The 22569-nt window shown below is 35.7% G+C and overlaps 2 protein-coding genes and 1 long non-coding RNA gene across 3 annotated transcripts; 2 read left to right on the forward strand and 1 right to left on the reverse strand.

The window, feature by feature from the left end:
* Positions 1-449: 449 nt before the first annotated feature.
* Positions 450-4710, reverse strand: LOC113722298 (uncharacterized). Its single transcript, XM_027245706.2, has 4 exons — positions 4106-4710; positions 2153-2256; positions 985-1114; positions 450-864 (listed from the first exon to the last, which is right to left on the reverse strand). Exons 1-4 carry the CDS (start codon positions 4217-4219, stop codon positions 826-828), a joined length of 387 nt encoding a protein of 128 aa, XP_027101507.2. The 5' UTR covers positions 4220-4710; the 3' UTR covers positions 450-825.
* Positions 4711-8446: 3736 nt separating this feature from the next.
* On the forward strand, positions 8447-14375 carry LOC113722294 (oxysterol-binding protein-related protein 3C-like). Its single transcript, XM_027245700.2, has 10 exons — positions 8447-8819; positions 9407-9500; positions 10253-10369; positions 10502-10574; positions 10674-10792; positions 10925-11046; positions 11513-11689; positions 12159-12303; positions 12982-13160; positions 13814-14375. The coding sequence occupies exons 1-10, from the start codon at positions 8722-8724 to the stop codon at positions 14058-14060; spliced, it is 1371 nt and encodes a 456-aa protein (XP_027101501.2). The 5' UTR covers positions 8447-8721; the 3' UTR covers positions 14061-14375.
* A 5235-nt stretch (positions 14376-19610) lies between these two features.
* On the forward strand, positions 19611-22089 carry LOC140006681 (uncharacterized). The gene is made up of 3 exons (XR_011814396.1): positions 19611-19807; positions 21137-21189; positions 21877-22089. It is a non-coding gene; the product is annotated as an uncharacterized lncRNA (long non-coding RNA).
* The last annotated feature ends 480 nt before the right edge of the window (positions 22090-22569 follow it).

Genomic DNA, 22569 nt, shown 5'->3' on the forward strand with positions numbered 1-22569 from the left:
ATGGCCAAGGGAGCTGAGTGGGGAGATGTACAGATTCAATCAGATTGCTAAAATGCCATTGATATGATCAACTCCAGAACCTGTGGGGAGAGCAGTATAGCTACCATCTGAGAAGACATACCGGACATGGGAGATTTGTTTAATCAATGCACTTTCTCCTTCTTCAGTAGATCAGGGAACAGAGTCAACCACAAACTAGCTCAGTTTGCGGCAAAAGTTGTGAATGATGTCAAGTGGGAATTGTCTTCCCCCCTGTGGCTCTGTGAAGCGGCACAGGTAGATATAATGGCAGTTGCCCTCTTTTGTAGTTAAACTTGTGATATCAAGTGTTTATAACACTACCAGCGTTTGAAAGGACAAAGTTTGCTTTTTATCTCATGCAACGCCTTAGAACCAACAAGTACACAAGAAGAACGACAAGGTTGTACCCGAACAGCATTAACTCACTCTAGCATCTTAAATTCCCTTGATTTATAATCGAAATATTGGAGCACAGCGCACATACAGAATTTGTTACTGTCACTTACCCGCTTCTAATTACAGAAGCAAAAGAAAAAGTATAAAAGAATTAAAGTAATTATTTGATTTGCAGAGCAAATTATCAGGCACAGCACAAAAATGCGCAAATATCTCATTGGGACGATTCTTGTGAACTAGAAACTAGCGTGTAGCACACTGACTAATAATACAACTAAGAAATAGGTAATAGAACCACCAAGAATGTCAATTTCAGGCCATCAGAAACCAGAAATCATACATCTGATGATGGCTTCTGTACCAGGCCCTCCAGTGAGAAAAATGGTGCCACAGCTAAGAATATGGTGATCAGAAATGTGCTAAACTGTATACCAGAGTCCACGCTAGCTGGAAACAGGAAAAATAACAGTTAACACAGCAGCGAATAATTGGGTTACCCCATGATAAGTATGAAAGCACAAAAGAAAGAGATATAAAATATGCTGGGTTGAAGGAACTATAAAATACCAGAAAGAGTGAGAAAGAAGCGAATAGCCCCTCCTGGAGAAGAGCTGCATGGCCACCAAATTCCTCTTCATCAACCTTTAGTATGACAGCATAATAACCATAAACTATCCCAGAAGATAACACGAGGAACCTGGAAACCACAGTCAACACCATATTCATCACTAGACCCTTTACACACAGCAATGAAACAGTTACTGAAAACATGAGATGGAAAAGTTCAACCACCAGAATTTTCACTATGCTTTCAAGAGCAATTGAATGGTTCATTTATAATAGTCTGCATTTTCTCTTGTTCGACTTTAATTTTGAATGTGCCAGGCCCAGCTCCATTCATCCAGAAAAATCATTAAAATTTCAAGTAACAAAACGGTTTTGTTATCCATTTTAAATATGGTACAAAATTTTGCACGTTGAATTAATCATATAAACCAAATACCAAATCAAAATATTTATCTTCGAGGAGATTTTGCAAGCTATATTCTGTGGCTGGATTTTTATGCTAACAAACTACACAAGCAGTCCGAGTCTAAGCTTCTCATATTTGTGTAAACCTGGTTTTCTTCACCCCAGTATATTACCATTTTCTTACATAATCCAGACCAACCACATGCATAATTGTCAAAAGAGTAAATTCATCAAACTAACAGTCAATTGCATAAAATCCCTATGAACTTTTAATTCTCCCCTTATATGGTATATAAGTCCAATTTGTTAGACAGCCTCCAACACCCATTAAGCTCTGTCACGTGAAATAGAAGTTTTATCTCTCTAGCCAACTCAATTTTCAAAAAGTTGCTTTTTCAATTTTGGTTGCTCCTTGCTTTTGTACCCTTTGTCTGGCAGAAGTTTAACCTACATATCCAAATGTTGCAGCTAAAAGGAAAATCCACCTCCTTTTTAAAGCAATACTTAAAAAAAGGAAAAAAATCAACCAAATTGAACTGTCAAGGCACAAAATACTGCCTAGAAATAATTCCACCAAAACAAGTTTGCTACTACTTTCAGCAAAAAACTTCAAAAAGGGGTGGGGGTGGGAGGAGCAAGGAGGTGTAGGGAGGACCAGATTTGACACTGCAAGTCCCAACTTAAAATTAACATGACAGCACTGTGGATTAAAAATCAGGTCCATCAAAACATCTTCAGCAACAAAAAGGAAAAAATAACTTACAAAATTATCCATATACCCCCAACTAAAGGAATGGCACCCCATAATAGTCCACAGACCAAGGCCACCACTTGGCGAATCCAGTGCAATACATCTCCAAGTTGATCCTAAAACGAGACATGAGAAATATTCACTTCATAACAGTGATAATTGAGTGTAAATCAAAACCAATTAACAGCTAACATTACTCTCAAAATGGAAAACATAAGTTCCATATTTCACAAAAAAAGTAAATGGATGATCTCACATTATCGTTATTCGTCGGGTAGAAGAAGTGCATATTTTTTTACTTTTCTATATAGATCTGAAAATTGCTAAACTACATGCTTCCATGAGAATCACAGGTGGGCAGAGGGGATGCCGTAACTATGCAGACTGCTTACTCCATTGAATGATAAGAGGAATCCGACAGGTGGAATTAATCACCCAGAAATCCCCATAGGACATGGTTATATAGGAGAATTCTATTACAAGCTTTCGCATACTAAAACCAGGGTATACATAATACATTACAATTCATGAGGTGTAGGCAACAGATTTATTTCCTGTTTAAGAAATTTTTCCGTATTGACATGCTTTGGAACTCTATCCACTTGCCTACAAATTTGTGTTTGTATGGCATAAACATGCATGCATTTGTTTTATCCCAATGATGACATTATATATCTGAAAACTTAACTTGCTGTTTCTACTGCTTACAATTCTCATTGACACAGTATAAATACACTCAGACTCTGCATCCTCATGATGCCACAAAAAATGCCATAGCTATGGGATCTAAAGGCTTACCAGTTTCTTGTCTATTTCTATTAAGAATTCACACTTCCAGTTTTCTTCAGTTTAATAAGTAAAAACAGCTGACAAGTGAGTAATCTAGATTGGTTGGGAAAATTTAAAAAAAAAAAAAAAAAAAAAGAAGAAGAAGAAGAAGAAAAAGAATAAAAACACAAGTGTTTATAGGTATTGAAGTTTTTATAGTCACATATCCAGGAGAATATCAGTGAAAAAGAAGATGAGTATCTGGCTTTTGAGTATCAAACAGGATGAAGCAATACAATACATAGTGAAATAGTTTTAAAGGATTAAAAGCTCCTGGTTTTTACTATCAAGTGCAGTTTTCTTTCTGTCCTATCCAGTTGATAATTATTGACAACTAGCCAACTTTCTGTTGCAGCTTAAATGTCTTTGGCATTTTTGTCAAAAAAAAAAAAAAATCACCGTTTGGCTACACCTTCATGGAAGCTTCCAGTTGTTTTGGGGATTTATCGTGCCAGTCATTGCAGGGTATGATGATTAGCAAATATCACCCTCTAACACAGACTCTCATTACAGGAATTACCATTGTTATGACCTATATAGCACGCACGCCAGTCGCATACATCAAAAACTATCATTTTTATACAACTAGGGGTTTCAAACCCGGCAGCTCTCATGTCAAAGTCAATATGCTGGCCAACTCAACCGAGACGGCCAGACATACATTTTACGTAAGCATATATAGTCATAGTCTTGCTTCAGCCAACATTTACAACTTTGCAACTAAATCAATTTCCCCTCTATATGCTTTATAGCGTAAAACTCTATTGAATTCGGCCGCGAAAATGAGGCAATCAAAAAGCTTACTCCTTGTATCAGTCTAACGTCTGACAATACAACAAAGCAGGAGTTTACCAATTTCAGGCACAATCTGATCCAGAATGGTGGAATAAGACCAGACTCATTGAGCTAAAACGAATACAAATCCATGAATTACAAAGACGAAAGGACTATCCTTTATTCATAAACAGACTCAATCGAGATTTTGACTTAAAACGAGCAATTAAATTAAACAAAAAAAAACATAAATTCCTATGTCGAACATAATAAGTATTATATATAATAAAAAACTGAATATTTACATCAAAAGAATGAGAATTGAACCATAGAGAAAACGTAGAAGACGAATCAGCTTAGAACCTTGTCCCAAGAAGCATCCGGATCGAACAACTTGGCGAATTTAAAAGGAGACAAGTGACCGTTCTGCTGCTGCTGCTCTTGCAAATTAAACTTGGCCGATTTCCTTTCTCTCATGGTGAAAAAGGCAAGCTTCAAAATAAATCGCAATAATTGGGCACTCAATTCTGACTTGAAAGAATCTGAAACCAACCAGATGATTAGTTGGGAGAGGAGGGTAGGGTTTTGAAGGAGCAAACTGACAGTACTTCTAGGTACAATCTGAAAGAATAGATGTGGTTGAACCAATTAAATTAAAAATTGTTGGAATAATAATTGATCTAATTAATTAATTTAATTAACGGAAGAGTGAGCAGAGTGCAGACTCGATTTAACTATTATTAATAATAATACTAATTATTATACTGATTAATAAGTAAGTAGCCCAAGATGGGATGGGTGGTATTAGATTAATGAAAGCTAGGGTTTTGCATTGTGTTTTGTGTTGGAGGGGAGAATTCGGTTTTCAGGAATGATGAGGATACACATCAGAGACACTCAACAGATCAGAAATCAGAGCGTAAAGAGAGTCCCGAGTGACCAAGAGAACAAAAAATATCATATGTGGCCCAGAGAACTAAGATCTGGTGTCGGGCCTGTAGATGAGGTATCACGTCTTTGTCACAAAGAGAAATATTATCATTTGTCACAAAGTGTTGCTCTCACCAAACTAAGGCCTTTTTTTTTAAAAATTTTCTTTGTTTCTTAGCGTAGGTGAGGTATCACCTCTTCCTCGTACCATTCAATCCATTTCTTTTTCTTTTGATCTTCGATTAAAGTTGAGTTTGAGTAATGCTAAATTTTTTTGCCACTAGTATTTTGACTCGTGCTATGCATGGGTTATATTTCAAATCAAAATAATATTTTATATATTTATATATTGTGATACAAAATAATAAATATATATATAGATTAAAAATTTTAAAGAAGTGTATGCTTAATATCTTGAAAAAAAATTAATCTATAATGATTTACATGATAAAAGAATTGTTAACGCATTTAAGAAGAGGGTTAGGTTGGATGATAAGGTGAGAAGAGTTTTTTTAAAAAAAAGTCAATTTATCAATATTCGATAAAACATATTATGTTATACCCATATATCAAAACTTTTAATATAAAAAAATAAATTATAGCCAATTTATTTTCTTCCATTTTTAGAAAAAAAAAAATCTTTCTCCTATCTTGTACCCCTAAAATTGTTGACTGTATTTAGATTAGCATTTTTCATAAATTTTAACGTAAATTTAAAAAAAATTCTTCGTAATATGTGTTTTTAGAATTATCAAAATTATTAAAACCACTATCATTTCTCTCTTCTCTTACATGCCAGTCAGTCATCAGATGTCTCCTACGACTCTCGTATCTTCTATCATGGTACCACCTTCTCTATATATTTTTTTTGTCATTTCTGTCATATCTCTGCAATCCCTTTTATTCTTCTCTCTCTTTTCCGCCTATTCTTTTAATCCATATTTCTTCTTCAATCTTTTCTGCTACTTTTCAACACCTCACTATTTTCTTCCCTCGCTCCTCCCCCTGTACCTAACCTCTAAATTCATATCCTTGCGACCTAATATATTTAACTTTATCTATCATAATGAAAATATAAAATATAAAATTAATTACAATGGTTGCAACTATTAGCATCTAAAAATGAAAGTGAAAAACTAATAATATCTATAATATCCTCAAGTACTACAATCAATTCACACACACACACACATATATATATATTAACATAGCAAATACATATTTATATATGAAGATAACAATAAGAATATATAAAATAATTAATGATACCAAAAGTTATCCTTAGTGTTTGAGTTTTGCATTCTTATTCAAATCTAATGTCAAATTTGGGCCAAATATATACAAATTAAGTAGTATTTTAGGGTTGAATGTTCTATATCTTTCTCTTAAACTATAATATTACTTTTTTAAAATTTTTGGTAGAATTGGTGTTGTTATTATCATTATTTTTTATCAAAAATTAACATTTCAAAAGTACTTTGTTTTTTATTTAGTACTTTGTTTTTTAATATAGTACTTTGTTTTTTATTTAGTGATTTCATAATTTGGATTTCATGAATGGTACCATTCTTGATTTTTTAAATTCACGACATTATTTCCTTTTTGTTTTCTATTTAATTTTGCCCTTTTTCTTAGGATTACTAAGTTTAAAGATAAAATATTATCATTTACTTTTTTACTTTTACTGAGTTTGGCAATGTTTCTTTTTTAATTTACCCTTCCATTAATAAACTTCAAACCAAATTCCTATATAAGCGGAGCTACTACTTTTTTAAATTAGAAAGGCATGGGAGCCACTTCTTACTTAAGAAAATATTATTTGCACTCAATTTTTTATTATTTGCAATTTCACCATTTGTTTTATCATATAATCTAATTAATGAAAATTATATGATCAAAATGATTATCGAAGCGTGAATAACAAAAATAGAGTATAAATAATCTTATTCATTTAAATTAATAAGAAAGCATGAAAGGATGTTATATTTGTTATATCTTCTTATGGTGTTATAGAAGTTTTAATTGTTGTAGAATCATAAACAACACAAGGCAATCGGAAACGTGATAGGTTGAAGTTCAAATAGGATAACATACATATTAACCAATAATTTAAAATGAAATGATTTTAAAAAGTAACCAACAATTTCAAATGTGAAGAGTAGACGTGGAAGTTGAGAGGAATATATTTTATAAATAAAATTAAATATGAAATGCTAGAAAAATAGAATTGATAGTGGGAAGATGCGTGGAGGCTTGTTGCTAAAAATTCCTTATCAAATTCATATAGATATAGATGTGTAATTAATTTTAGATTACATATCTAATTCTAAACGAATTTTTATAAATCGTGTTGGTTCCTCATTTAACAAAATTTTGCACTCCACATGTGATTATGACCCCAAAAAACAAAATGTGAAATATTAGGGATGGATTTTATACTTCAAGAGTTATATGTGGTTTATGCTAAAACATCTTGTAGCTTGTGATTTATCCAAGTATATGAATGAGTACTTATTGATACTATCGGGAGTAATTAATTTTTCATATGCTATCAAACAAATATCCTGGCAAAAATAAATGTTTAGTAATATATAAATATATTTTATATATAGTGAGTCTAACGGTGTCTAATATTCACCCGTTAAAAGAAAACTCAGGTATCACCATGCTCAGGCCCTATAGAAGGCCGAAAGCTCTTCACCAAGCAACTGACCTCTAATTTGTAATCCCAATTACATCATTAGTCAAAAAATTTCTAACCAAACTTGGTAGGTCGTGAAAATCTTCCATCCCTGCTGAACTGTGCATGAGTTGAGGCGTGCTAAACAATATGCTGGAGCAGTCCACTCTCTCCGTGTAATTTCATACATGTTCTCACACACGGTACACAATTGTGTGCGAGAACGTGTATGAAAATATGTTATATGTGTGATCAACTCCGAACACGTTGTCGTCGCCGTTGCCGGCTCCCAACTGCCAGAGATGGAGAGACAGCCTATCGTGAATCTCTCTGTCTCTGTGTCCTTTAAATTGTAGGGTTGGCTTTGTTAGATTGCGGAGACTCCCCAGGAAAATAACTTCAATAAGTGGAACAAGTATGTTGTTTTCCATCCTTTTGAAGTAAAATATTTATCTCAGAAGTTATTTTTTCAAATTAATTGACAATCAAAAGATGAAAAATGTGTTTTCCGGAAAAATATTTTTCATCCAAACAAACAGGCACTTAGTGAAAAATTTTTTACTTAAAATTTTGTAAACAAATTAAATAAAAAAATTTAAATAGTTCTGCGTGAATTAATTAAGCGGAGTTATCAGACATGTCCTTAATCTGGATCAACGGAAATTTCAACGAATTTTGGCGTAAACTTGGCCGAGTGGACCCGAGTCGTGGTCAGAATGGAGGTAAGAAGTTTCAAAATTTCTTGCTCAGATTTACTTTCTGAAAGGGCAAAAGTGAAAAGGTATCCATACAAATCATTAACCCAATGGATTGGGTTTAATTTAGCACCCATCGCCGGCTGATTAATTATTAATGTCAAAATTAATCATTCCACAACATTACAGATCACCGACGACTCCACGGCGACAAAAAAAATCAGACGAGGCAGCTGCTACCTCAGTCGCAAAAGTATTTTCTTAGTTGTACGCGCACATTCTACAGCTCACGATAGTCATCCCGCGCCATCACAATAACCATATGTAGCGTACCAAATCACGCAACTGTGAAACGCGTCAACTGAAAGAACAAAGTGATCCCTAATGAAAGCCAGCCGAGCTAAGCCAAAAAAGAGCAACGAAAAACCGCCAATTATTTCAGGGTGTTTTCTTTTCCCCCAAATCCAATAGTCTCGCCCATTTCCCTTCTCATTTCACCAATTACTTTGATTCTTTCTTGCATCCTTGTCTCTTGCAGATCAGGTTATCGATTTATAATTGATCCAATTTTTTGAATAATTAGATCCAAAGGATTGATGTTGAATTGTATTTGAATCGAATCGATCGAATTCAATCTCTTCCGATCGAATTAGGGTTTGCTTGAGACAAGCAAGATGGGAAGTCCGGATAAGGATCAGAGCAAAGGCTTCTTTGCCACCATGACATCTGGTTTATCCATGTTCGGAAATGCCATGCATAGATCCATCAACGGGTATGTACGATTTTGAATACGAATATATGGAAATTTGAATGCTTGGTTTCGTGCTTTATGCAGTACATATGCTTTTGCATGCTGAATGTTGCTGTTATTTGTGAATTTAGTAGTGTACCGGACCGTGTTTTATTTTGCTAACTTTGGATTTAGTATTAAATTATCAAAAATCAGATCAGCGTAATAACCGTTGTGATTATTTCTAGCTGTTTCAGTTTTTTTCAGAGTTAAAACAAATATATATATATATATATATATATATATAACTTTGACCTATTTGCATTGGTTGTCTGGTCTTTCTGTTTCTAGCTGTTTTTTGCTCTCGATTTATGCTTTTTGTGATGTGAAGAAGTGGCCTAGTTGGTACAATGAGTGTGTGCTTCTTTTGATGTGAAATTTTAAAGGACTGTATAGTTACTTGTCAACCAACTTCAAGCTGGGTTCTTGTTTTAAAATGGCCATGGTATGCGCCATTCGGAATTTAAATCTGGGCTTATAGGTTTATCAAGCCAGCAACAATGTTAACTTTAGAAGTCATGCTTGAAGCCTTAATAATGGCTACTCTGACTTTCGTTCGATACATTCAGACTGCTAGGTTATGAAGGCTTGGAAGTTATAAATCCAGAGGGAGGCAAAGAAGATGCAGAAGAGGAAGCTCATAAAGGAAGATGGAGAGAAGAGGTTTGTTATCTCCTGCCTTTTATACTCTTTGCAATTATGTTTATGCACTGCTTGCTCTAAAAAAAAAGTATTTTCATATATTAGCATCTTATAACCTTTCTTCTTATTTCTGAATAAAGACTAAACTGAAGTATCTTTTCCAATTTAAGGAAATGAAAAATTGTTTGTTGCACACATGGTGGAATAGCATTGCTTATTGTCTCAGTAAATGCCTCATTAGAAGCAATTGGGTTGTACAGTAGTTACTTGTTTCTTTTGATGTACACGCTGCTCATTCTTAGACAGTTCAATAATTAGTAAATATGGCTACAGTTTGACGTCCTTGAAATGTGTTACTATAAGATGCTCTACCAGATTGGTTATTCTGAATATATAGATTTTTGGGGTTCTACTGAGCCATCCTGCTAGGAAAAACATGGTAATCAACCGCAAAAATATTAAGGGAGGTTTGAGCTGTACAACAGTCCCTGAAAACTGTGAACAGGGAAACAGGTGCAGAAGGAAGATGCAAGCAAACTAAGCTCTCCATCATCTAGAGTTTCTTCATAAAGTTCCTGGTTGTCTGTTCTTGATGAGCCGTCCTGTTGGATTCTTAGCTTTCCTGTTGGATTCTTAGCTTTTGGTGCAAAGCTTTGTAATTTAGATTCTAAGCAAATGCACAGTATCTTGTTCTGCTTACTCTTGTTGTAAATACTGCTCTTTGACATGTGTCCCAACAATTTGTTTTTATTTTATTTTTTTAATTCTTGAAGGAACGAGACAGCTACTGGAAGATGATGCAAAAGTATATTGGAATGGATGTCACATCAATGGTGACGCTTCCCGTCCTTATATTTGAGCCAATGACAATGTTGCAAAAAATGGCAGAGGTTTTTTCTATTCCTTGCTTGTCATTTCTGTTAAATCTACCTTCTGCTGTATTCTGTAAAAGCACAGGTGATTATGCTTGTTACTATCCAGCATGTAATTGTAATTCTGGGTATATCTGACTTTTATGGCAGTTGATGGAGTACCCCCACCTTCTAGATAAAGCAGATGAATGTGAGGATCCCTACATGCGATTAGTCTATGCCAGTAAGTATTTTTTGGTGATTATGATACTGGTTAATAGGCTCAACATGTAGCGAGTCATAAAGTTTAGTGAACAGTTTTTATTGCTTCTGATTGTTGCAGCATCATGGGCTATATCTGTTTACTATGCATATCAGCGTACATGGAAGCCTTTTAATCCAATTCTTGGTGAGACCTACGAGATGGTGAACCATGGTGGTATTACATTCATTTCTGAACAGGTGAGTCACGGTTGTCCTCCCTGGTATTGTATTTTTATCTGTGATTACTTCAGAATTTCCTGATTGAGGTGTCAGAAATTCTAATCAAAGTTCTATAAAAGTCCTTTAAATTCTAATTTTTTTCATTTACAGGTGAGTCATCATCCCCCAATGAGTGCAGGGCATGCTGAAAATGAGCATTTCACATATGATGTTACTTCAAAGTTGAAAACCAAATTTTTAGGGAACTCTCTTGATGTCTACCCTGTTGGAAGGTTAGTTCTCTGTTCTTTATTTGCTATGATTGTTTTAGTAGTGCATACTAAGAGATTGTCCCTCTGCACCTGCCCTTCTGTTTTGACAAAAAGGGTATTTTTTTGGGTGAGGGGGGATGTCATTCGATATTCCTACTTGAATGGCTACTTTTGTGCTACCAGCACTTTTTAACTTCTATAATAGGGCCGGTTTATGTATATTAGCTGTAAGTAAGGGTCAGTCATACTCAAGGAAAGTTAAGAGTAATGCCTCAAAAGCAGGGTCCTTTGCGTATCTTCAACTATTTGCATAAGTTTGGCTGATTTGGTAATAACTGCTGCGAAACGTTATGGCTTTCTGTAAAATGCATAATGGATGTATATCTTGTTTATGGCTATATTTGGTTTCATGCACATTTGGTTTACTTAATCAGCTCCTTAGTTTGTAAATGCAATCTATAATTTTCTTGCTGTATTTTCTTTGCAGGACTCGTGTGGTACTTAAAAAAGATGGTGTAGTCCTGGATTTGGTACCACCTCCTACAAAGGTTAACAATTTGATATTTGGACGAACTTGGGTGGATTCACCCGGGGAGATGATCATGACTAATCTCACTACCGGAGACAAAGCTGTTTTATATTTTCAACCATGTGGTTGGTTTGGGTATGGCTGTGGTAGTGCCTTGTTTGTTTAATTAATTCCCTCTCAACCATTGTTGCAAATGACTCTTATAATCTCCTTTCCCTTGGCAATTTTTAAAATCTGTTTACTTGGCAATAAACTTAGTTTGTCTTATTGCATTGGTTTTTTCCCTTTAGTATTCTTAGTTTGTTTACTTGGGTTTCCCCTTTAGTATTCCCTTTACTTGGCAATCATCTTAGTTTGTTCTCTTGCATTGGTTTTCCCTTTAGTATTCTTAATATTTCTCCATTTTGTATCAATGAAAAAAGTTTCTGTTCCTCCATTGAAGCCTTGTTAATGTCATGAGTGCATACGTGCCATTGAGGAGAGTAAGCAATGCAATAGATGAATGCTGCTCTTTCAACCTAGCACCAATTAGGGCAAACTACTCTGACCTTGAAATTCTTTCTGAATGCTTATGTCGATGTCTGACATCTTTATATGGGTGCAGGGCTGGTCGATATGAAGTGGACGGTTATGTATATAATGCTGCCGAGGAGCCCAAGATATTGATGACTGGAAAATGGAATGAAGGAATGAGTTATCAACCATGTGACATGGAAGGAGAACCCCTTCCTGGTACAGAGCTGAAAGAGGTGAATTTCCAGGGTTAATCTCTCTCTGTTTGTAACATAATTGGTGCAAGATTAAGTTGGTTCAAGCCATATTTGTTGCTCTTTTTCCTTTATTTTTGCTATAATGAGAGGGAAACTGGTATTCCTAAATGTCAGTGTAGAACCTTACGACATCTTCCAAGAATCTTGGCTGTGTCATTCGAGGGCACTTCATCTTCATCATGTGGGGGTTGAGAAGGTTGAATGTTTAATCATATTGACCCTTACATCTGTGGCTTTAAAGTTGTTCTCTAAGACTTCATGGTGGAAACTTTTAGGCTGTTTAAGTTTTCAAAGAGTGAATTTACTATAGAGTGGTCCTTTTGATGAACTATTTGTCTTGAGCAACATATCCTCTTGCTTTAGCCCCTAGGTTTATGATGTAATAGTTTCACATGCCGATGAATATGGGTCAGTGGATTGTTGTATTCGACAACTCTTCTTTTGCCAAATTATCCCGACGCATGGTTGGTGTTTACTGCTTTTACTTAAATATCATGTATATTTTCTGTGTGGAATAGGCAACTATAATACTAGTTGTGAAGCTGATCCTACCTGATTCTAGATCTGGAGGTTTTCTGTCATTCTGCTAGCAAACTTGTTTGCTTTTTGTTATCTTGATAATGATGAGAAAAGATAATTGGCTATGAATTTATTTAGGTTTGGCGAGTTGCTCCTGCTCCGGAAAATGACAAATTTCAGTATACACATTTTGCACATAAAATAAACAGCTTTGACACAGCTCCGAAGAAGTTGTTGGCATCTGATTCTCGTTTGCGTCCTGATAGATATGCCCTTGAGAAAGGCGATCTCATAAAAGCTGGCACTGAAAAGAGCAAGTATGTCTCTCTTTCCCTCTTCTTTAATCCTCTCATGTTCACTACAGTGTACGGGGCATGAGCTTTTTTTATGTTACACTTTCTGTTTTGTTCCAAATTCTAGTGAACATATGGTCCTTAGATATAAGTGGGACCTTGTATATGTTGTTTGAATGAAAAATCGTCAAGGTATAAGTTGCTTCTTTCTAACCACTTAAAAACATTTTCTTATGCATTGATATGCCAATCTTGTCTCTCTTGTTATTCCACATACATCATAATTCTGAAGCAACATAGTTGGAGGAAAGCGTGTTTGTGTTTCCCCTTAAGCTGTGCTCTTCAATTGTGCATTTTTCACAAATGAAATTCCTACCCCTGTTCCTGTGGTTTTGGATCTCAGATTCTAGAACGGGCAATTTGTGTCATGGAAACGTACAGCTGGATGTGAGCCTCCCCACACACACACACACACCCAAAAAAAAAATAAATAAATAAAAGGACTTGTGTCGCTTCTTAGACACTACAAACAGACTGTTTAGTTACTCGGGAAGCAACTTATTCTTTCACTCATGGTGGTTGTGTTTGTGGTTGCTGGTTGATAAACTCTGTGCGGTGCCTTCTCTTTCTCTCTCTCTCTTTTTTTTTTAATGAAATTTTCTGTCATACCCTTTTAGCTTGGAGGAAAGACAGAGAGCAGAAAAGAGAAGCCGAGAGGCAAAGGGTCATCAGTTCGCACCAAGGTGGTTTGACGTAACTGATGAGGTTACACCCACACCATGGGGAGACCTGGAAATCTACAGGTACAATGGAAAATACACTGATCATCGGGCTGCTATTGACAGCTCAGACAGCATCGATGGGGTTGATTTCCAATCAATGGAGTTCAACCCCTGGCAGTATGGTAATTTATCAAAGGAATGAGTTACTCTATGTTCCTTACATGCAAGCTAGATTCTGCGGTTAAAGACAGATTTTTGGTGTGACGTAGAATCTTTTGTTGTTTTTTGGGAATGTGTACATTGGCTTCTTTTATTAATTTTGTTTTGGTTGATGTTAGCAAGGTTATTTTCTGAGACAGTTTCTCTATGTTATGTAACATGCTAGGATGTTGTTGAGTTGGTAGTTCTTTTTAAAGCTTTTGCCGAACTTGGGGCCGTCGTACTCTGATACCTTATGTAGCATGTGGGACAAAACGTATCCTAAACTTTGCCATCTGGTGGATGGCATTAATTTGGATGTCTGCTTGTTTAATTTGCTGCTGCTGTTTTGGATGTGCACGAATTGTGTTCTGAGATGCTCATTTGCGTTTAGTTAACTAATTATCTTCCGAGTGCGATCTGTTCATTGATTGGAGGCAGTTATAGCGTGATTGCATCAGATCTCAACAGGCTACTTGTGTCTTTCTCTCATATGGTTGAGACGTAGTTAGCCTCCAAATCACATACACCCCCGTGATTCTACAAATGCGAAGTGTTATTAGGATAATGATTAAGAAAAACTAGAAATATGAATTTGGATTTTAGGAGCCAACGATAGTGAACTGATGGTTGAGAAATTAATTGACTGCTAACAATGCGAGAAGTTGTCGAGTTTCGCCTGGAAGCTCGTCGGAGAGATTCCTGGCTTCGTGAGATCGGGATTGAAAAGCCCAATGAGTTACAGTATACGCATTAACACTCCAAAAAGTGGGGAAACACAGAAAAGGTCATAGTATACGCATTCTGACAATTGTTGTACATTGGAGAAAAGCAGATGGCTCAAGGAGAAAATTTTGCTAATCCGCATGTAGATGTTCAGTGCATATTCCACAATTTGGCAAGAAATTTTGTCAAAGATGCGATTTTTCACGCCTTTGGCTGGAAGGAAGCCAAAACCCAGATAGGAAAACAACAGTAGTGTATTTAGCATGATTACATCCGGATGAAGTGAAGTAATAAAACAACTAGAAACGTATCCAGAGATATTAGATTCGTACTTGGTCAATAAATGGTTGAGATCTGGTTCAATGTCCCCCTCTTTTTGTTCTAAAAAGTCCGTGCATTGAATAAGGTGCCACCGAACAAAGCCTGATCGAGTTTTGTCATTTGCACTAAAAGCAAAGCTACCAACATAGCATGTATGAGTAGCCAAAAACCGAATATTTGGATCAGTGCTGTTGCTTTTACGCCAAGAAATGTGCTGTAATGAGAGTTTCGTAAACTTCAAACTCCCTCCCCAAACTTCAGAAGAAACGGATCGATATTGGATGGCTTTTTCAGTTTTTCCTTCCCCCTTTTCATAACCATTGGGACGGCATTTGTCAGCACAGAATACGCTGAAAATTCCTCTGCTCCCACTTCACCCATACGATATCTGTTCATTAACTTTTTCTCTGTCCCGATGCTTGCAATAACATCTGAAGCCGGTGTGGATTGGTTGCATTTATCATCATCATAATTTTTTTTTTTTTTTTTTTTTGTGTTTCTGAAAGTTTTGTGCTAAGACTCGGCCGTCGAATTAAGAGTCGGGTTGTCTGTGTCCAGATTTAAGTACCTACAGGTAACTAACATGGAAAAGATGGTGAGCCAAACACGCATACCATAAAATTCCAAAAGCGATAGATAGGGGCCTTTCATGTCCTCCTCTCATTGCTTTTCTTCTTCTTTCTTCTTTCGGAAGAATGCAATTTCTCCGCATTCTTTGGATTGAATTGCTAGATGACCTTTAATTAATGGTGCATGGAGAAATAACATGACCCCATCCTTGTGCGATCATTCCCTGTCAATCAAAACACTTACATGTAGCTTTATTTACGATAAATTGCAAAACCAACTTCCTACGTGCATGGAAACTGAGATTCGAATTCATCCATGAATGAAAATATTCAGCGCAGGCTCATAATCTGATCAATTTGCAAATTTCACTGCATAGACGTTGTATAGCTTCAACCGTCTAAGTTTCTACGCGCATACAAGTTCATAGATAGTATACTAAGTTTGCTACCTAATTGAATCGTTTAGAGGGAGTAGTTAGTTACTATCCCGTCGTACCAGCGGTAAAAATGCAACTTAATTATTGCTATAAACCCGTAATCACAACCCTTAGCTTTTGTTAATTAGGTCTAGAGGGGTTTCGACCAAAGAGTAGATGATTAGCTGCTACTAGTGGGTCGAAAATGGCAAGCACAACTGAAGAACAAAAAAGAGTACGGCCGACTCATGCTAAAAGACGAGAAACAAGAAAACAACTCACACCACCCATTCCGGTGAAAGAAATAGCCACCATAACTAGATAAACAGCTACTGCGGTCCCAATATCCCATCACAATTTGACCGGATTAATTGATTTAGAAATTTGTAAGCATATGGGGGTGACGTGCCTGTCAGCTAATCAAAATTTGCTGTTGCCAGGTTTTCTTTAAGAAGAATAAACCAAAAGCAGCAGTCTTTTGACCCTTGATCAGTCTCCTCCAGCCTTTCTGCGGGAAATAAAATTAAAGAAAAGCAAATTGGACGAACCTCAAGCTCAACTTCCGGTCCCCAACCAGCTAAGGCACCAAAATGAAGTTGGTCTGAAGCTCTTAGGGTTGTCATGTGCTCCTAAGTTTTTAGGCATCCCACGTTCCACTAATGACTCGAGTACCAGCTAGTGACAAAATCGAAACACCCCACGTTAGGGCCAAGTAGATAGTACTTAAATTTCAGTGTCCTAAACTACAACGTAAAAGGTTTTTAATCCTTTTATGGGACACACACTTACGTGTGTATGTCTAGAAATAGACAACGCATATAAAAAGTTCTCAGTTGTACACGGATTCCTTTGGTCACTTCAACTACGTTATGCCCTTTTTCTAGTCTAGTAATAATAATCGACATACATACCTTTTCATGTTTCTCTGCAAGTCGAAACGGAGAGTTAGTAGCAGTGTACTTTCAAATTAAGTAGAACAAGTTCGTTAAACTAATTTCCAAGTGCCAAACTCGTGGATGACTTGTTCTTGTTTGGAGGCATTTGGATCAAACAAACGCTGCATCGATTAACTGAAATGAGATTAGTGCATTTAATGTTCAAACACGAGTCAGGAAAAGTACATGTAATTATTTACTATAGAGTGGCAAAGTGTGTGATTAATCCTGACGGGTTTTTCTTCTTTTTACGATAAGATTGATGGGTTATTATCCGCTATCTAACTTGATTTGAGATTATTTGGTCCGAAATTTCGATTAGAAATGTAATACGCCAAGCACGTTATAGTATATCATTTAGACTCGGATTCTAGAAGTTGGAACTCAGTTGACCACAAACAGGGTAAGATACTACTAGTATACTAGTATGATTGCTGATGCCATGTGGTTACCAAATTAAATTCATCTGGCAAAGTTTCTTTGAGTGATAAAAAGGGCAAAAAAAAAAGGCCCGATTGCTTGAACAATACACAAGAAGAGACTGATCAGTTGGCTTCGCTTATGATGCATTGGAGATTACAAATTTGGTGGAAAGAACAGTCAAGTCCTCGCAGCATTTTGAATCCAAAATTTAACTTGGTAGTGAAAACGATCTTTTCTTCTGAGGTTGTCAAAGAGGGGCCTACGACTGAGGAATTATTGATTAATCTCCTTCCTTTTTTTTTTCTGATTTTGTTTTTTGTTTTGCAGAATCGTCATCATGTCATTTCCTAGCTTTTTCATGTCAAGATTGTCTTGGTGAAAAAATGAAAATTTATAAACTTTCATCAATCAAAATGGGCGAATTTCTTGGAATAATGTTAAAATAAAAAATTATCTCAAATGTGGTGTTAGTTGAGGAGCGTTTCTGCTTGAAGGGTCGCCGCAAATAGGACGTGAGGCTTCATAAAAAAATTATTTTAATTTTCAATTTTTTTTGGCAATGAAATTAATGAAGCGGATACATTATTATTAATATATATATATATTTTTTGGAAAAGCTTTGCCGTTCATTTCACAAGCTGCGAAGAACGTTATATTAAAAAGGAATTGCCACCAAGCTCATGTCCGGCGATTCCTTTGTTTATTATTATTTTTCGTAAAATCTTAACCCTAGTCCCTAAACCCTAACACTAAAACCTTAATGTGTAAACCCAAATTATGGAAGCCTAAAATTTAATTTACTTACAAGAATTGTGCTATTTTCATAAGCAGTGATTAAGCATGCTATAAAAATTCGTTAAGGTTCTGGTTGAAAATACAAAAGTAATTAAAAATGAAATTTGGCCAAATCATCTATTTTTTAATACTTTGGTCTTAATGTTAATTTAAATAACGACAAATAATGCAACATTGAATGATAAATGGGTACAATAATTAAATAAAAACTCGAATGATAATAAAACGAGAGGTTTGAAAAGAAAATTTCTTAAAATCTGAATATCACTCGCCAACGCACCTCTTGCCCTTATCGCGCAAAGTGGTGGAACAACCATATGTCTAATGTATCCTCCTATGTGGTAGATATCGTCCCAACTGTAGCTGTTCGGATATTATTAATTAATTTTACTAAAATTTTACTCCACCATTTTACTAGTACCAGTACTAATAACTATTTAATTTATACTATTTATACTATTTACTATTTATTAGTAGTTGCCGTAGTTACTAATGCTATTAATTTTACAGTCTTGACATTTAATTATACTATTTACTGGTAGTTACCGTAGTTATTAGTGCTAATAATTTTACAATCAAAAGAAGCAACAAAAAAACCACAAGTTATGCATTTAATCTAAAAAAATAAACCGACATTTCAGTAATGAGAACTACTGATACCAGATTGAATAAATAAAAAAGCTAATGCTGATACATTATATGTATAGGTTAACACAATTACTAACATTAGATAACAATTATTAATAAAACTAATATTATATTGCAGGTTTGCTCTATCGACTCAAATGTTAATTTGCGGCTAATGAAAGTTGTATCATTTGTATCATTCGTTGGCCGCAAATTAGTCAGTTTGTTTAGATTGTAAGTTATTTGAGATATTTTACTGTAGCACTTTTTGTAATGTGATGTATGTGTGTGAGAACCCGTAATTTTTCCAATTTCTAGGTTTTATTATATTTCTAGGTTTTCTTATTTTCAATGATTTGTTTTCTGCACTTTCTGTATCCGGAAAATTTTCTAGATAAATTTTATGAGTAAATATAATTTTTAAATGATTTTTCTAGTATTGAATAGGTTCTGAGAAATTAAGATTGAATACCGAATGCGGGACCCACTAGTGCGAAAAGTTCGGAAAAATTCGGCCAATTAGGTTAAGTTTTGAATACTGAATTTATTTTATCGGGTGTTATGAGATATTTAGAGGTTGCAAATTTGGATTGATGTGAGAGGAAACAAAGTGATAGACTTGCATTAAATTAGGTGACAAGTGTCACCATTTGATTGGACTACCTTAAGACTTTCTTACCATTGACTTAAATAACAAAAAATGACCCAAATATCTTCCAAAAATCTTCAAGAAGAGCCGGCCCTCTCAAGCTTTCTTTCTCTCTTTCTTATTCCAAGTACAAGGAAGAAAACACTTCAATCTTGTTCCAAATCATCAAAATTAACCATCCAACCTTGAAATTACTCCATAAAACCTCTTCAATTAGAGTTAGTAAGTGGATTTGTGGAGTTGTTTGGAAAGTTAAGGTGATCAATAGCTCTCTCTCTCTTGTTTTAAAGGTAAGTTGTGAAGAACCACCCCCCTCCTTTAATTGATGCTTAAATCATGCTTAGTGAAAGTAGAAGATGCAAGTTTATGGATTATTTCTTGATTTGTGGTTGAAATGATGAAATTTTATTATTTTTGGGGATTTTTCTGTTTTAATATAAGCATGATTGTGTGGCTATCTATGATGATTAGAAATGGTATATAGTGACCCTAGGAGGTGGAAAAAGTGATTAATTGCAACCAATTTCTGGTTTGGATGAAATTTCAGAAAAACTAGGGTTCCTTGTTCTTCATTCTGTCCGAAATTTTAGGTCCTAGTTAGAGGCCGAATTGGCCTTGGCTTAAAACATAAAAGTTGTAGAGAATGACATTTTAGAGGTGCCTACAAAATTTCAGGTCAATCGAAATAGTGTAGAGTGAGATAAGTCGAAATTACTATTGCTGTTCTGGTTTTACCCGAATGTCAGATTTGCTTCTGTAATTGGTTGTTTTGGTCTGGATTGCTTCCGAATGAGTTGTTGAAGTCTTCTGATGAAATTTAGCCCTGTTTCTTAGCTTTCAACCGATTTTGGAATTTCTGAATTTGGACTTGTAGAGCCTGAGTTATGATATTTCCGCTAGAATGCGTTTTGGTGAATCTGTTTTACGTTTTGATGTAGTATCTTGCTTTTTTGACCTGTTTGCACTCAAAACTGGGTTGAGTGACCTTCTGTGATGTTGTAGCCCTGTCTTTTAGCTTCGAAATGGTGGGTCTTACACCTTCATCCGATAATCATAGGGCATTTGGTGCCATTACCGCAAAAAGAAGTCAAAAACTGTTTTTTCAGGGCCAAAGCTAATTGCATTTCCGAATTTTCTGGTTTTCTCTAATGATTGTATATGCTTATGGAACCCTATTAGGGTCATATTTGGCATTGATTTATGATTAGTTATCGAGTCTCATTGTACTTGTTTGCATGTTTGCATGTTTGTACTTGTACTACTTTGAGTCTAGTGAACGGCTTTTGGGAAATGAGATGAATTTTGCGTGAGATGTTGGGACTGATTTGAGGAAATAATGAAGCCATGATGGCTGGAAAATAGGTAAAAACAAGGGATATGCTGCCGAAATTTTACTTGAAGGCTAGTTGGATTTACTTGTGATTTGAGCAAAGGGCTTTTGGGTTGTTTGCGCCTAGGTCTTCATGTTACCTTTTCGTTTCCAAGAAAATCATGTTTTCCACCCTTGCATTAGTATTTAATTGGTAAGGCGTACGACGTGTAGTCGAGCCTCACTTGTGCATTCCGTTTACTCGATTTTGGATATGAAACCTTCAATTAGTTTACTTTGATTATTTTAGGGTTTCTTGGCGATTAAGGCCAATCTGAAGTGAAAATTTTTGAAGTTGAGCCGGTGAGTGTACCACTCCCCTCCATTGCTGTTTAACTTGATTTCTGCTCTGCAATCTGTTTAGTTTGTTTGAGACGAGGGTGTACTTTATCACACTCGTTCTCTTGTCTGTTCATATGCCAATTTTGGTGTCAATCTGAATCTGTATCTGTATCTGATATCTGTATCTGAATCTGTATCTGTATCTGTTCGGACGTCGTTTGGAAACTTGTAACCAACGACCTTTCTGTGACCTATGAGCTCAAATCCTGTGGCTAAATTATTCGAGTCGGGCCGGCAAGGGCCTGGACGATTAGATAACGAACCACGGTAGTCTGTTTTGGGATCTTTGGGAATTGAGACCCTTGATTCCGATATACTCGAGTATTACCATTTCTGTTCGGTTACGGTGAGCGGGCCCGGTAAAGGGGTGTTTGGTGGACGGAATTCGGTGTAAAGAGGGGTCTACGGACGCGTTGGTTCTATATACGTTGACGGAGAGTCAACCGGTTTGGATCAAGTACTGCGCTGGAAATTTGGCTCCTGAGAGCCACCCGTATCCTTCTGATTTGAATCATTGGTTCCTTTGCTTTACATCTGGCATGTGTACTTGAGTTGCTAAACGTGAAATGCCATGATTTTATTGCTATCTGGTTGGTACCTCATTGAGCGCAAGCTCACCCCTTTCTGTTCCTTTTGTTTTCCTTACAGGAAAATAAACACTTTTGGTCTGGATTTGACAAATGGCTGCCAAATTGAACTAGTTGAACATATCTTTTGTATAGCTCATATATTAAAATCCTAAATGTACTTTTGGGGACTGTTTCCATTTGATTTGGCAAACTAGACATGTATCCACTTTTGAAAACTTTTGTATGTCATTTTGAATTATAAACGCTAAAGTTCAGATGTGAATGTTTGTTAGCTTTTTCTGTTGGGTTCTGACGGGTCGGTTATTATTCATAGCCGACTCCGGATTTCATTTTTTTGATTTTTGGTTATTTTACCATTTTGACTTGTTTACGCTCGTTTGTAAGTTCCGGATCGCAATAGATAGCTCTAGCATGCATCTTTAGTCCTGGCGAGAGTTGGGCAGGTGACCCGCCGAACCCTCTGGTTCGCCTTATGGGAAGGTGGGGCCGTCACAATGTGAGATAAAAAGGTATATTGAAAATTGTAATGATGATGTAAGCAAATATATTTGAAAAAATAATCAGCTGTCCAAACAAACCCTAGTATTGTAGCAAAAGATTTAAAAAAACATTTTTTTCCTTGCTCTTTCAAATCATGATCCTTGATTATATGTTAATCAACGGTCCATCTTTGACTAACATAAAAAAATGCAATCGAAAATCTTAACTTCAAAAATTCTTAAGTTGTGAAAAAAAATGAAAAAATAAATCG

Source organism: Coffea arabica, chromosome 1c (assembly GCF_036785885.1).
Source record: "Coffea arabica cultivar ET-39 chromosome 1c, Coffea Arabica ET-39 HiFi, whole genome shotgun sequence".
NCBI classification, from domain to species: Eukaryota; Viridiplantae; Streptophyta; class Magnoliopsida; order Gentianales; family Rubiaceae; genus Coffea; species Coffea arabica.

What these genes read in the sequence shown, in the direction of transcription:
- LOC113722298 (XM_027245706.2), bottom strand. Translation starts at nt 4,219, where the DNA reads ATGAGAGAAAGGAAATCGGCCAAGTTTAATTTGCAAGAGCAGCAGCAG. An exon ending in CGGATGCTTCTTGGGACAAG is followed by an intron (nt 2,257 to 4,105) that starts GTTCTAAGCTGA and finishes GTCTCGTTTTAG; the next exon opens with GATCAACTTGGAGATGTATT. An exon ending in CTTCTTTCTCACTCTTTCTG is followed by an intron (nt 865 to 984) that starts GTATTTTATAGT and finishes TCCTGTTTCCAG; the next exon opens with CTAGCGTGGACTCTGGTATA.
- LOC113722294 (XM_027245700.2), top strand. Translation starts at nt 8,722, where the DNA reads ATGGGAAGTCCGGATAAGGATCAGAGCAAAGGCTTCTTTGCCACCATG. An exon ending in CAACCATGTGGTTGGTTTGG is followed by an intron (nt 11,690 to 12,158) that starts GTATGGCTGTGG and finishes ATATGGGTGCAG; the next exon opens with GGCTGGTCGATATGAAGTGG. An exon ending in CTGGTACAGAGCTGAAAGAG is followed by an intron (nt 12,304 to 12,981) that starts GTGAATTTCCAG and finishes GAATTTATTTAG; the next exon opens with GTTTGGCGAGTTGCTCCTGC.